The sequence below is a fragment of the Seriola lalandi genome, unplaced genomic scaffold (assembly GCF_002814215.2).
Source record: "Seriola lalandi dorsalis isolate HSWRI2012SDOR001 ecotype SW California unplaced genomic scaffold, Sedor1 jcf7180002053898, whole genome shotgun sequence".
Classification (NCBI taxonomy): domain Eukaryota; kingdom Metazoa; phylum Chordata; class Actinopteri; order Carangiformes; family Carangidae; genus Seriola; species Seriola lalandi.
The window spans coordinates 780,018-794,972 of NW_019524451.1; the positions used below are offsets into that span (position 1 = coordinate 780,018).

At 42.0% G+C, this 14,955-nt stretch overlaps 1 protein-coding gene across 2 annotated transcripts in view; it reads right to left on the reverse strand.

Moving 5' to 3' along the window:
• The window catches only part of flt4 (fms related receptor tyrosine kinase 4), a 51,531-nt gene that overhangs the window by 2,396 nt on the left and 34,180 nt on the right, over nucleotides 1-14,955 (reverse strand). The window contains exons 11-30 of one of the 2 annotated variants that reach the window (XM_087172901.1): nucleotides 14,186-14,321; nucleotides 13,466-13,574; nucleotides 12,070-12,429; nucleotides 11,350-11,496; nucleotides 10,302-10,433; nucleotides 9,624-9,730; nucleotides 8,225-8,360; nucleotides 7,627-7,731; nucleotides 7,364-7,477; nucleotides 6,541-6,629; nucleotides 6,185-6,344; nucleotides 5,964-6,058; nucleotides 4,364-4,486; nucleotides 4,068-4,179; nucleotides 3,753-3,852; nucleotides 3,482-3,587; nucleotides 3,250-3,374; nucleotides 2,168-2,288; nucleotides 1,887-1,972; nucleotides 976-1,223 (exon numbers count right to left, since the gene is read on the reverse strand). In XM_087172901.1, coding sequence (XP_087029027.1) covers nucleotides 1,004-1,223; nucleotides 1,887-1,972; nucleotides 2,168-2,288; nucleotides 3,250-3,374; nucleotides 3,482-3,587; nucleotides 3,753-3,852; nucleotides 4,068-4,179; nucleotides 4,364-4,486; nucleotides 5,964-6,058; nucleotides 6,185-6,344; nucleotides 6,541-6,629; nucleotides 7,364-7,477; nucleotides 7,627-7,731; nucleotides 8,225-8,360; nucleotides 9,624-9,730; nucleotides 10,302-10,433; nucleotides 11,350-11,496; nucleotides 12,070-12,429; nucleotides 13,466-13,574; nucleotides 14,186-14,321 — 2,683 coding nt within the window. In that variant the 3' untranslated portion in view covers nucleotides 976-1,003. Of the gene's footprint in view, nucleotides 1-589; nucleotides 1,224-1,886; nucleotides 1,973-2,167; nucleotides 2,289-3,249; nucleotides 3,375-3,481; nucleotides 3,588-3,752; nucleotides 3,853-4,067; nucleotides 4,180-4,363; nucleotides 4,487-5,963; nucleotides 6,059-6,184; nucleotides 6,345-6,540; nucleotides 6,630-7,363; nucleotides 7,478-7,626; nucleotides 7,732-8,224; nucleotides 8,361-9,623; nucleotides 9,731-10,301; nucleotides 10,434-11,349; nucleotides 11,497-12,069; nucleotides 12,430-13,465; nucleotides 13,575-14,185; nucleotides 14,322-14,955 lie in introns of those variants that run through there. The other variant, XM_023402132.2, reaches the window with a different exon arrangement.

A 14,955-nucleotide genomic window follows, 5' to 3' on the forward strand; every position in this document is an offset into this window, starting at 1 on the left:
TTTGAACCATTTTTCCGACAGTTTACTAACTTTATCCATGTGCCCTTATCACCAGTTACTCATTGAAATGTAGAATGGAACACTAGCACATCTGATCTCATAACATAAACTAAGCTATAGTGGCTCTAATTATGTTTGTATCAAGTGGACTTTGCACTCAAGATGCTGCTCATTTCCCCCAGCTGGCAGCCACAGTCAACATCATGCAGGTTGTCATTTGTGATGTGAGCATGTAAGAGAGTATTAAGCTGTCTACGCTGCTTACGTCCAGCTCTGATAAGAGGTGCTTAGTGTGACTCACTCCTTTATTCGCCTACACCTCTCTGTTTACCCCTGTCATTTATTCCTTGTTCATGGTGTTGTGTATCCGAGCATCTCTACAGCCACTGAATGACACAGATACTACGAATATCTGCTCGTTGCGTTGATTGGTCCACTACATGGATCATCACTGAGATTGTGGTACTCGGTCGATGTGGACCTGTAATTTACCGCAGCATGACAAATTCAAATTTGCACTTCAGACCTGCACTTTACTGGAATAATGACAGATCCTTCATATTTATCATAGAAGAGAATCAGAGAAGAGTGAGAAGATAAATTTCTTTATTTCTTCCCATATGAGTCATAATTTGTACAAATAAAGGAAGAATACTCTGTATATAAAAGATAAAAATATAATTGTGTGAATAGAAAATACTTAAGGTTTGTTTTTGTCATAATGCTGCCACCCAGTGGCTGGTTAGAGGAACTTCAGGCACATACAGCTCAGTGCGTTTGCTGAGGCAGCAGCCCGAGAGGACAAAGTAAGAACAATGAGATGAGTAGAGGTCAACTCTGGTCATAATGATCTATAACCTGATCTTCATTAATAAATGACCAATTACATGTCAACACTGGGATGTTACTAAATCCTACACACCTCCCACAACCTGAGGTGCCCACTTTTTTTTTTGTTTTGTTTTAACCCCTTACGTTCTTTCAGGTTGCATCTTTGGTAAGGTTACACATTGGAGGAGGCCAGGCAGGGGGCGTCTGGCGAGGAGAAGAAGTCGCAGAAGCCCTCCTCGGACAGATGTCCGTACTCGTTGTTGTAGAAGGTCTGTCCTGACAGCTGGCTGAAGAAGTTGGGACGGTGCCTGGAGCTGCTGGCACCAAAGCTTCGACCCAGGGAACCATGGGAGGCTGTCAGAGGCTCTGTGCTGCTGCTGCTGCTTACACGACTGGGGACACGCACACACGAAAAACAGCTCATTGGTACAGGATATTATTGGTAAAAATGATCTAAATCAGTGTTTACAGTTCAGGATAGGATAGTTTATAACTTGCCACTTTTTGCAGCTACTTTGTTGCATGCTGTTATATTCAGACACACTTCTGTTATAACATCACACCGCTGTGTCTGAGTTCCACGTTCTGACTGTACATGTGATAAATGTTCTTCCTACACTTTGCTTTAAGTAGGAGTGAGTTGATAAATACTTTTTATTCTTCACTATTACTTTTTTAGCTTCTTTCTTTCGTGCACCCTCACATGTACTTGTCAATAATCTAACAAATACAGACCCTTGGTTTCACACTGTTGTTTACTCATCTATAAATTAAGTCTGCTGATGCGTACTTCCTTTGCAAATCTACTGTAGTTTCGCTCCACATGAGGCTGTGAGTGACTCCACTCTACGTTTCCAAGCGAGAGAGAATGACAGTTTTTTCATATTAACTCGAAAACTGATATATCTGACGTCAAGATCACAGTTTCACTGTGAGTGATAAGTGTATGACAGTCCAGATGACAAACATTGTGAATAAATAACAGGCTGTATGTCTCCTGGGTGTTAGTTTCAGTTTCAGACAGGAATATACGTCAATGCTTTTGTAACATTAACCTTTTAGAGACGGCACCCCTGTGCTGGTGCTCAATTCTCTCAAATTCTTCGGAGGCCAGAACCATCCCGCTGTCTGTCTGGTTATCCTGGGAAGAGACACAGTTTCACATCATGTGAATTAATTGACTTTTAGTTGACCCCCGCTGCTTTGTCTGTCTCCGTCAGCAGCAAATATTTTTAGTTATTATCTGAGGAGAAAATTCCTAAAGTTCAGTGCCATTCAGAAAATGTCACCAGCCGGTTCACATTTCTGACCATAGATGAGAAGATAAAGAGCTTACTTGAGGAGTTTTCTGCGGATGCATCTCCAGGGGCAACTCTTCAAATGTCTTCACTCTGGGCTGACATATTTTGGAGGGTCCCACAAACACACAGCCGGCAAAGGGCACGCAGTTATAATACCTGGTCAGGAAGTATTTAGATTAGATTATTAAATGAATACATAATAGAGCTTCCTGTCCAAGTGCCAGGAAAAAGATAGGACAAAACGTTAGCAAAGTATGTCGGATTCAATGAGAAAAACAGTATATTGTTTTTTGATTTTAAAGTAAATTTTTGTTACGAATAAAGATGATTTCAGCTGTGTGACTTTCTCCATCCGTGTTTCTAAACTTGTACTAACTGGACACTCCCATGGCTTGCATCTAGTGGTGGAGTGATTTTCTCTTTTCAGTTCACTTCATTTGATTAATTATCAGTGAGTGAGGGCCTAGGGGCTGAAACTATTCACTATACAAGATAAGGAAAATGTCAGAGCAAACACTATAATACAACTGGGTACAATATTTTTTCCCCCGCACATAAAATATCTAAGAATAAACCTCAAAATGATCTTGGGGCTTCCTGTGAGGGCTTTTGAACATTTGTCTTCATGAAGCCTACACTATAAATTCTGTAAGAAACTGAAAATACAAACACAAGTTGCTCTTTATGGAACATGGGGCCTTCTTTAATATGAGGCAATTTGAACAGCACAGTGAGTGACCTTTACAAACTATAAACCAGTGGGAGAGGAAACAGTCGGGGTAAGGCTTAGTGGGAGCAAAGAGGTTAAAAAAACAAAGCTGTGATGGCTTGACAGGGTAAAGAATTTTGATCACCACACCTCAGGATAAATTTAGAAGCTGTTCTGATAGGCAGAGAGATTATTTTCTCGCAAACAACCCACCAACTGTCGTCGCATTTAGATTCAAATATTGCTGAAACCTTGATCCGGTGTATGTGAGTACACAAAATCACATTTTTCCAACTGAGTAGATTCCTTCTAAGCTTAGAAAAATCAAATACAGAAAACTGTTTGTGTAAGGCCCATTTCTCATAATAAGAAGCTGATTGAGAATTACTGCAGGGTTTGCATTAGTACCTGGTGGGTAGAGTGTTACAGGCCATTCTCAGCTCCTCTTCAGACGGTGGCCGTGATGAGGCCTGTGAGAAACCGTCATCTTCTGAGCTCTGTGAGTGATTCAGAGGGATGTAGTCCTTCCCATCCTGAAGGGAATGCAGAGAAGATTTAGATCAAGACCTGAAACCTCTTTATGAAACTAAAACAAAAACATAACTTGCTAGAATGAATCTCTCTCCAGCAGTGAACTTGCAGGTAGGCTGTTGTCCTGCAGCAAGTCTCCCAGGATCTGCACCAGAGCGGGGAAGGTTGGTCTCTCTTTGGGTTCGCCCTGCCAGCAGGCCAGCATGATGCCATATCTACCAGCAGAGGGCAGCACCATCACAACAAGGACAACACTGAGGGCTTCAACCTCTGTAACTCAGTAAAATAATTGCAAATTTAATCCTGTATCGTCTCCTATATCATCTGTTTAGGAGCAGATTCTTGTTTAAGACAGAGAATAAGTGAAAGTTAACGCTTACATTTCAGGGGAGGCCGTCTCTGGTGCTCTCATCCTGACGCCGTCTTTCAATCGTTTGCAGAAATCCTCATCAATCTGAACCCCCGGGTACGGAGACGCACCTGAGGGTGGGGAAAAAGGAAGAAGAGGCATTAATCAACGTGTCAGGGATGGGAACAGTGATGAAGATTCACTCTGCTTCTACAAGTTAACAAAGGATAAATTCCAGATTGCTTTTGGCAGGAACAGAGATCTCTACACCTCTGTTCCTTTCATTTCTGTACAAATGACTGTATTTATAAAACATGAAATGAGTGCCGTCTGATTTTGTCTTTACCAAGTGAAAAGATTTCCCAGAGGAGAACTCCAAAAGACCACACGTCACTCTGGCTGGTGTACACTTTGTCAAAGATACTCTCTGGAGCCATCCACTTTAAAGGCAGACGAGCCTGGGAGAATATTAAAACATATTACAAGATAGTTACATAAACAGAAATGGCACCTGTCTGTAAAGTTAATCATTATGTGGGTGGTTTAAAAAATGAAAAAGAGGAGTTCCCCAACAGTAAATGGAGATTTATAATAAAGTTAGGAGCTTAACTCTAAAGTGTAGTGAGTGTGAGGATGGCGTACATTGCCTTTCCTGACGTAGTCTGGGTCTTTGTATATGTCTCTGGCCAGGCCAAAGTCACAGATCTTCACGATGTTGTTCTCTGACAGGAGAATGTTTCGGGCTGCCAGGTCTCTGTGGATACACTGCGGATACACACGACCACGCATACATCATAACTCTGTGGACAGGTGTGTGTGCATGTGTGTGTTCGCATGAGCGCTTGCATGCATTCTCTCCACCTTGTTTTTCTCTAACAGAGTAACACATATGATTTGGAGAGAGTAAATAGCACAATAATCTGTGGCATTAAAATCTGTTTGTGTGTGTGCCTGTGTGTGTCTCTGTGCAACTTTGTGCGTGGGACTGGACTGTGTCTCAGCCAGGCTGAGCTCTGAGGAATCGCTGCAGGAGATCCAACACCAGTCACAAAGCTGTCAGGTAAACGTGCCGGCGGAGCCAGACAGTCTGCTTAGAGTCCGGTCAGCTCCTTCATATTCATCATCAGTTATAGTTGCTTTTGTTGTCAGCATTTTAATCGCATTATTCATCAGATACACTGTAGCCTGCAATCCAGTAACAACCACAGATGACAATTTGGACAACTACATGGAAAAAATCTGTACAATATGCCATTGAGTTGCCATGTAATTACCCTCATCTCATCTCAGTGACGTTGTCATTCATGTGGAGTTGTGTTTTTGTCCACACGGTGCATGCAAGTCCAATATTTCCTCTTTTCTACCAACTCCTGAAGCCACTATCTGGCTCTTTATTTAGTTTATCACTATGAGCTACTCTTTTCACAGTCTTTTGATACAGTTATAAAAAAAAAGGTGGATTATAGCGACTTTAATTTAATATAATATAACTGACAATTTGATTTGATTGAAGCTTTTTGCTAGCAATTGCTAGGACCCTTATAGATGATTTATGTGTGAAATAACAACACATAAAACATGAAATATAACACATTAATGTATTGAAAATACCCCTGTACTTTTACTTAAGTAAGATTTTAAATGCAGAACCTTTACTTTAATATTGCGGAATTGTTAATTATATTTAAGTAAATAATGTGAATTCTTCTTTCACCACAGCCTGGGACAGTCCTAAGCTGTGTCCTTATTCCATACTACATGGTAATTGTGTACACATGCTCATGATGTTCATAGTACATAGTGTTATTTATACTTAACTTTACCATTTAGAATTTACAGGAAATAATGCATTTAATGTGGTAAAGCACAAAATGTTTTTATGCCACTGACAACTGAAGGTTGTTTTAATGTTTTGCAGCTGTGAGTAGCTTTTGAATTTCCTTGGTGCATTGCATTGTGGGACAATAGTGATCATCGACAGCACATGAAAACTGAGGTTGGAAAAAATTAAATTTTGTCAGTGTTCATGTGAGAACATACCACATACTCCAACCTGCTTAGAATTAGTGTGCAGTATGGACCTGTTGCACAGCTCCAGTTATGGTCATGTGGTTAATTAAGAAGCACAAAGGACTGAAAAGCTGTATTATCCTGGTTGCAACCTACTGCCTCTGAAGCAGACCTGTGGTGACAATTCACCACAGCTCATTCACAAATTGCCTTTGTAATGCTGACAATTAACCTTTCTGGAGGCCAGGAAGTCCATCCCACGAGCCACCTGGAAACTGTAGCAAATTAGATCTTCTATTGTCAGAGGGGTTTTCCACAGGTCCTCCACTGCAGAGAGGAAAAAGTGAGCGGGAGGGCAGCCGGGGAGAGAAAAAGGAGGAGGAATGAAGCCACATTTGTAATTTGACAATGAGTTAAATCATTTACTCTTGTGTATTAATAAAAGAGACTCACTTTTCTCCACAGCGGGATTCTGATCGGACGCGTTGGATGACGGACTCTGAGGACTGGCGAGTCGGGAGGAGGATGGAGACGGCGGGTGACGAGCTCTTTGATCCATTTGACCCGCTTCGATCATCCTTCTCACCTGGCTCTGGGTTTTCGGAGACCGATCCTGAGTGAGGGAACGGTTTAATGCGTCATCTCCAAAATCAATGTTATGTGTGTTGTTCAATAAAGGAAACAAAGGAAAGACAGAAATATCGGATAACTAAAACAAACAAGATTCTCTCTGAAGCCTCAACTGCTGTCACATTATAACAACAGGACAAACAAATTCAAAGGAGTAGAAACGGCTTCAGTGTTGATACCCTGTATGGGAGGAAGAACTCTCTCTTGGCTCGTAGGAAGTTGGAGAGGTTCCCATACTTGCAGTATTCCACTATCACCATCAATGGACCTGGTGATACACACAGCATAAATGTCAGCTGTTTTTTTTTTTATCATGACAGTGCTGCATAAAAAAGAATATAAATGTGTCACTACACTTCACATTATGTTCTTACTTGATTAAAAAAAACATTAAAATGATTTCTGCCTCTTGTTTAAGAGCCTTTTTTTTTTCTTACACCATATTCAAAATAGTGGGGGCTGCATTCTCGAAGCACTTCCTGCCAGAGATAATCTGCCAGGCTGGTTTGGTTTAGGGTGAACAGGGTAAACATTTTCAGATGTGTACCCCTCAAACATGTGCTCTTTACGTCAGATTGATATATGGATAAAGAAAAAAAAAAGGCAACTTTTGTACTTCCTCATTAGGTTTCGCTTAGAAAAGCGATGTGAAGGTTGCAGGAGGTAGACAGAATGATATAAACACTTCATACAAAAGGAATTAACAACAGAACAAATAACACAGCTAGAACAAGGTGAAACTGCAGTAATATTCTCCTTATAGTTCAATTAATTTGTTTTATTTATTTTTTCAACATATCTTTCATTGACAAAGATGAATGGAGGCTGAAACTCTAACAAAATGATGAGACGAACATCAGCAATTTAATACTTTGTCTGCACCTGTTACACTGAAATTCTGCAGCTGTATATCACAGCTATAGACCACACACTATAATCATTGCATCACATTATGAAAATATACCGCACACATAACGCATGTAAATAAATGTGTGTACTCACCATTTGGTTTGGTGCAGGCTCCTAACAGGTTCACCACATTCAGATGGTTACCGATGTGAATCAGTATCTTCAGCTCTGACATCAAGGCCTTGTGCTCACTGGCTGTGGCGCCATCTGAAACGCAGATTTAACAAGTCATATGTTGCACACACAGTGCTACACATAACAGTGCTGTTTACTCTGATCCAGAACTACTTCCAATCTGTGCAGCAGTGGGGTCTTAGAAAGCTGCAATAGTCATAATGCTCAAAGACAAATCTCACCCTTCAGCATCTTGACAGCCACTGTGTCCAAACTGTTGCTCTTGCTGATGCCGTAGATTGAAGCCTCAATTACTTTTCCAAAGGCACCGTGGCCTAAAACCTTTCCTGTGTCAGAAGAAAGACCAGAAAAATTACACAACATTCATGTTCATTGATCTACATAGGTTCAATTTTTGTCTCATTGGAAAACACAAACAGCTGTGGTTGGGAATAGTTGCAAAATGCAAATGCATCTGGCATCCATATAGACAAGGGGGAGGAATTAACATCTGAATTGCAGCATTTCAAAAAACAACATGTTCCCATAAGTTGCCGTTGTGCAACAGATGCTTTTCCTCAGGGTGTTTTTAAAAAGCTGTGCTGGGAATGAGCGCATATTTAACATTAGCACTTTACTTGGCAGCACTTTGCCCAGCTGGCTGCAATCCAAACTCATGCCATTACAGATTCTGGAAATGGAAAAGTAATTCAGTTTCATCCATCTATTCGCTCTCATCCCCGCCTGTATATTTCTTCAAATACACCCCCCCCATGTGCTCCTTTATCCAACATCCATCAGCGCGTCCACTCTTCTCTCCCACTCGTCCTGGTGGCTCACCCAGTCGGAGTCTGTCCCTGGAGATCTCCCATTGCGAGGAGTCATAGGGCAGGTATTCACACTGTTCGTCAAGAGGCACCTCTCCTGGGTCCATAATGATCGACAGATAGCCTGTCTTTATGTCTGCCGGGTTAACCTGAAGTACAGAGAGAGAGAGTAGAGAGAGAGTACTGGTGTGAGGTGGAGGTAAAAGATCAGGTCGGGCTGCAAATCAGAGCTGGAAATATTAAATGACTTAAACACATCACAAAAATGAAACACAAGTAACGTGAGCGAGGAAAGAACAAAAGCAAAAACTGCAAACCCGATGGTATTTTGCAAGTGATTACTGTAGTGTGTTTTTAAATCCAGCAAAAAATACCTTCGGTGATTCGTTTCTGCAGTCAAAAATAACATCAGTGTTTTTTATTTTTCAAAATGTATTGTTAATTGTTTTTATTACTAAAAAGGAAAAAATTTGATTGGATTTGATTGGAAACAAGTCATCATTCATATATCATCATTCATCGTTCATGATTTAATGCAAAGATGTCTCTCTTGTTTTCAGATTTTTTTCTTTCCCCCCAAAGGAAATCATCGGGCAGGTGGCTTTACAGAAAACATATGCATCCTGTAGCAAAAAAAAAAAAAGCAATTTAATTCCAGTTTGTCTTTAACATGTAACTGATATGTTTTCATTGGTGTTGGGGAGACAGTATTCTGATTTTATCACATCAGACAACTCAATAAAAAAAAAAAGAAAAAAGAAATGTATTCAAGCTGGAAACATTTTAATTTCCGGAAAAGTCACCTGACATTTCGTACAAACCTTCTATTCAGTATTGATTATCTGATAGTTTTCATTTGGCTGCCTAGGCGACCAACATCCACGTACGGTACATGTGGACAGTATCTAACTGGTTTTGCTCAGAGGCATGTAAACAATACGCCTTTCACCTCTGGGACTTTTGTTGTGACAAACCTGCTGCCATGGAGAAGTGGAAACACAGATGGAGTTGAGTGAACAAAAGGGGGAAAAGACACAGAATGAGACACTGTTAGTGAGAAGAACAAACAAGAGGACTAAATGTATTTGTTAATGAGAGTACCACCCTGTGGATGTTGCTCCGGAAACTGTGTTGATCTAATGAATGAGTGGCATGACAAGTGAAGAGAAATAAAATCAGTTTGAGCCTCAGTATGGACTTGCTTGTTGTTGGAGCCACTCGCAGTAACAGTGACTAAAGAGGTATCAGGATCTTTCTCTGCTGTACATCACAGACTCTCCCTGAGATCAAACTGGTCATGCTCAAATGCCGACAGACACGTTGGGAGTCAAGAAGGTTAAAGTGCCCCCTGTCACAGCCTGACAGTTTCTCACACAAACACAGACACACGGTGAAATGTGATGGCCTCTGACCCGTTTCACATTGCAGTAAATGAGGATGAGCAAGGCCCAGAAGAAAACAGCGATGACTCCAGTCCCGATGAGGATAACGATCTCCACGTTGGCCTTGTCACTTGAACCTTGACAGAAAAAAAGAAACAAAGAAAGAAAGTCGCTTTTAGATCCAAATGTTTTGAAAAGTGAGCTTTAGAAACACTTATGTAATCTCTTTTATGACATTACTCTTCACCACCTGTAGGAGGTGCTGTATTACAAACTATTGACTATTGGGCTTTCTTGCAAGCTCCTTACATTAAATCTTTAGTTTACATCAATGTGCCAAAAACACATTTACTGAGTTCAGCCATTCATCACGAAACCACTTCCAGCAAACCCATTAAGTTATTCACTCTGCATATGAAATGTCCCAGCAGTCAATGGCTTTGATTTTAGTCTGGAGAGCTGTCCGTAAAGCAAGCACAAAAAATTACAGCGGCTGTGTAAAGTGTGAGAGGTGAATGACTTCTACATCCAGACCTCCTGTACAGTTTGTGTGTGAAGATGTGAACTTAAGGGCAACTGTGATTTCAGGCGTGAGTGCACTTGAAAGAGCACATGTCAGTGGTGAACAGATTCAGGTGTTTCAGTGAATGTATGTACCTATATGTGTGTGTGTGTGTGTGTGTGTGTGTGTGTGTACAGCTGTCTCACCGATGACCCTGACAGCGGCTGAGGAGTGGACACATCCACGCTGGTTGCAGGCTTTGCAGGTGTAAAGCCCAGCGTCCTCCTCCCTCACCCGCTGGATACTCAAAGTGCGGTTTGAATCCTGCAGCTGGATCCCTGCGAGGAGGTGACACGTGACGATTAGTGACACGCACACACAAACACTTCAATGGCAGTGAAACAATGCGCTGTGACTTCCAGCCACTCCTTTACCCCTCACATCATAAATTCAGCAGCTACAACTACATTTCTTTGTTTTTTTTGTCACACGTCTGGACTTTATTCATTCATAATCCCGTCCTGCATTCTGGAACCACATGTCCCGACAGCCCCTCTGAGCGAACCCAGAGCAACAGCTGTCACTCACAGCCATATTTACCGCCCCTCCTCACCCCACCCTACCCCCTCTCATCTCCTTCAGATGTTAAGAAGAGGCACACACTGAGAAAGCTAATGAGCCGTGTCTATCGGCCCGCAGGGTTTTATGCATGTGTGTGTGAGTGTGAGCGTGTGTGGGTGGGTGTGTGTGTGGGAGGGTGGGGGGTTGGAGGGCATATATGCATCGACACAAGAATTCCTGTCACTGGTTCTTTCTGACACATTTGTTCGACAGTATGTGTGTGTGTGGGCGGGCTGGCGGGTGGGTGGTTGTGTATCTGTGTGTGCCTGTGTGAGCCCATATTGGCTTTTAATAGTATGATTGGCATTTATCATGATGGAAAGTGCAAAAAAAAACAAAAAAACGGCAACATCTGCCAAAAATTGTTAGCATTTGGGTAAATATTAGCAAGGCTTATTGTTTCACTAAAAATTCACTCTTTTATCTAATATGAGTGTAGCAGATTTTCATGGGAACTCACCAGAGCAGAATAAACTCATGGGAGAATGTGAGTCTAAATAAAAATCCAGAGGGGCAAACTTTATGAATAGCTGCTGAGAGTGTGTGTATGTGTGTGTGGTTTCTGTGTCGGCAGGTGGGCGGCTGCACCGTTGTGTAAACATGTGTATTCCCTGCGTAGGTGTATTCACGCACCTGACATTTGGTGGAGAGGCTGGTTGTCTTTGAACCAGGAGAGGCGGGGTAGGGGTCTGCCCTCCGCGTCGCACTCCATCCGCAGAGACTCGGTCACATTCACTGTCTGGGTGGTGAGGTTCCGCTTGTACCGAGGCGCCTCCAGGGCTACGGAGGGAGGGAGAGGCCAAAAGAGGGAAAGAAAGGAAGAGCAGGAGAAGGACAAGGAAATCAACACTATGACTTGTCTGCACTGCTGTGAACAGTGTGATAATCAACTCAAGGACTGTAAATGAACATGATATATACTGACGGGTCTCGCAGGACTGAAGAAAGGGCAAGAAGTCAAAAAAACCCATTAGATGTACATCTATCCTCCAGGCACTGATACGAGGCTACAGCACACAACATGAATGAAAAATGGATTTGTTTATGGGTTTCAGCCCTGCAGTGTCTCAGCTCTGGTTTCTATCAGAACATATTGATGCTGTGCAAACACCAGGTACTCTCTCCATTACGTGTTGATGTGGGTTATCGGGCTGCGTGGGCACTTGTTTGTGAGTGCATGTATTTTTATGCCCACAGCATCTCAGCACCAGCCCCACTGTGACCCGTGTGTGTGTTTCTGCTGCCAAAGGTTGAGCTTTTCTCTATAATTAGCTGCGGTTAGAGTGGCTATTCTCTACACCGGGCGATGTGAATATGTCTGTGTCTGGAGCTTTCATCTCTTTTATCTCTCACCTTTGACAGAGACATATCTGAACAGGCACTGTTTCTCCCCGTTGCGCCTGCTCTGAGCCTCACACACATAATGACCCTCCTCATGCAGCTGTATGGAGGGGATGGTGAAGTCCAGGACCCAGCTGTTGGAGTGCTCCTGGAAGGTGAGCTGGCCATCAAGTGTGTTGGCATAGAGGTGCACGCTCCTGCAGTCCAGCTCTTGGGGCTTGCCCTGCTCATCCTGCAGGGCCTTGGGGTCGAGGCGGTACCACTGCAGCTGCTCGTAGGTGTAATTGTCAGCACTGCAGCACAGGGACACTTTCTCCTGCTCAAGGGGGTTCTCTGAGGGCTGGACGTCCACGCTGAACCCCTCTGGGATGGCTTTGAAGATACAGACAGCGGCAGGTGAAGCAGTTACGTAACCTTGCAAAACAGAGCTTGTACCCTGTCCATTAATGAAAGGTATTCCTTAATGAGTTGGCTTGGCTAACAGCCCCCCCCCCCTCCTAAAAAAAAAAAGGGAACACATTTTCTCACATAAATCCAGTGGGAGCTAGCCATGCAGTTTTGGTTTCCTATGCTTAGTTTGAGATTAAAAATCTATGGTAGTGGATTTTGTTTGAGGGGCTCACAGCACTGGAAAATGACTTTTAAAAAATTCAACAGGAACTGGATAACCCACACACCAACCTCACACTGAACAGTTTTCATTTCTTTGGCATGGATGGATTATGAGCCCATGAGACAGACTACCAGAGCTCCCTCCCTGCAGCACTGGTCACAGTTTTTTATTCATATGTTTAGCATGTAACCATAAGTCTAAAGTTCTGTTATTGGTTTAAGTTATTTTGTTCATGAGAGGCTGACTAAATCATCTCCAAACCTTCAAAATATTACTAAAATCCTCAAAGGAAACGTGTCATGTATGGCTCTTCTGCTGTGTAACATTTGAGTTGCTTCACTACATCGGCTTAAATGCACAATAAAACTCAATATAAGTTCACACTCTGATACTCAATATAAAGGATCAAGAGAAAGAACAACATAATCAGGACTGTTTTAATTCCCCCCTGAGTCCCCCTTGACTTATCACTGAGAAATGTTAATGTTAAACAGTCACTCAAAACAGAGGCTTGTGCTTAGGGGTTCGGCCCCCCGGGCCTGTAGGAGGCTCGTTCAATAATCCCTCCAAGTTCTTTGGTAGAAAGTAATGTTGCTACTGAATTTTTTAAATCAAATTTTCCAATGCTGTGAGCAGCACATATTCAATTCTATTCACTACTCCATTGTAATGGTGTATAGGCAGAAATCTCACAGACGGATACCTCAACCCTGGGCAAATGAAGCCATTAGAGGCGACTTTGTGGGAGACAACCCATTCTGTGTATTCTTGCTAAAAACACAGGGTAACACTTACTTGTTACATAGAAGTAGATCAGCCGCTCATCTTTGCCGACTTTGTTTTCAGCAGAACACTTGTACATGACAGACACACTGGCATTTCGGATTTGAAGCCTGCTCACTATCTGTAAGGTGAGAGAAGATGGATGAGACTTTAAAATATCCTGAAGAAAAACACGCATATTTTAAAAAGGAAGTGCAGTCTGCTGTCATGTAATTCTTTGTGAGCTGACACAAACCCGATTTTGTGCTGACAGGCCAACAAGAAGCAAACTCACTCAGGTGTGACTGAAAAAACATCAGGACGTTTGCGTGTGCGAGTCCCTCCGTGTGATCATTTCCTCCGATGGTTGTGGTTTATAAATGTACAGGCGTGGGGATGTGCACATGTGCCCTTGCATGTGTGTCTGCGTGTGTTTATAACCAGTCTTTACAGGAAGTCTGCAGAGGAAGACTGCTCTAAATATTTCTACTGTGGAAATGGCTCTTGATTGACAAATTTTGTTCTGGAGCTCAGAATTGGGAACGCTTACATAAAAACATTGGAGCTCATAGATAAGTCCACTTACATAAATGTCTTCTTTTCTGAGTTACGTCCTAATTATATTCTGTCACTATTTTACAGAAATCAAATTCAAATCCTACAATCGCACAATCATATTACAATATTATTGATTTTTCAATATAAACAGGTTTGCCTTTCCCAAAAATGAACAATTAAACAGCTGTGATGAACCTTTTGTCTTCCATCCACAACTTCGTCGGACTTTTCAATAGCCTCAATTTCATTCACTGCGTTTTTCAAGTTAATGTCCTGCCAGTTCTGACAGTCTGCGATCCTGTCACTCCGGCCCTTCCTGTCTCGTCGGACCCTGGAGAGAAACACAAACACATTCATGACATCTCCCCTCATTGACATGCACAGCAGAGAGTGGGCAGTGGGGGAGATTTCAGAAGCACATCAAACCAGACATCCTGAGGTTTTATGAGAATTTTTTTCCACTGACTGGATTGCATTTTCCATCTGAGCATCAGCTCGTATCCTAAAGCCAAGGCAATTATGCTAAGTGTCCTGGCAAGTAATGGAAAAACTACAGTATCAATTGCTATTATGAAAATCCACAATGTGAATATCATACCACAGCTAATGAAACATGAAATGAAATGTTGTGTTGTATCTTTTCCTAAAGGCACTGCTCAGCTATTTTAGGTCAGGAGGGTCAGTTTCATTTTACTCACGATCAAACAAACAGGATGCATGCTTCATAAATAAATCAAATTTATACATAATACATTTTCAGAGCCCAATGTCGGGGAAACAACTTGTTTTGATTTCCTCCAAGTATTTTATAGTCAACAAACATTAGGTTATGACCGTTTGTACAAGATGCCATAGCCAATATTATCTGCAGTCATGGCCTTTATAACATTTTTTGAATAGGAGCAGGTTGATTAGAGTATTTTTTTTTAACTGTACACATATTACACGTTTTTAATGCAAACTCT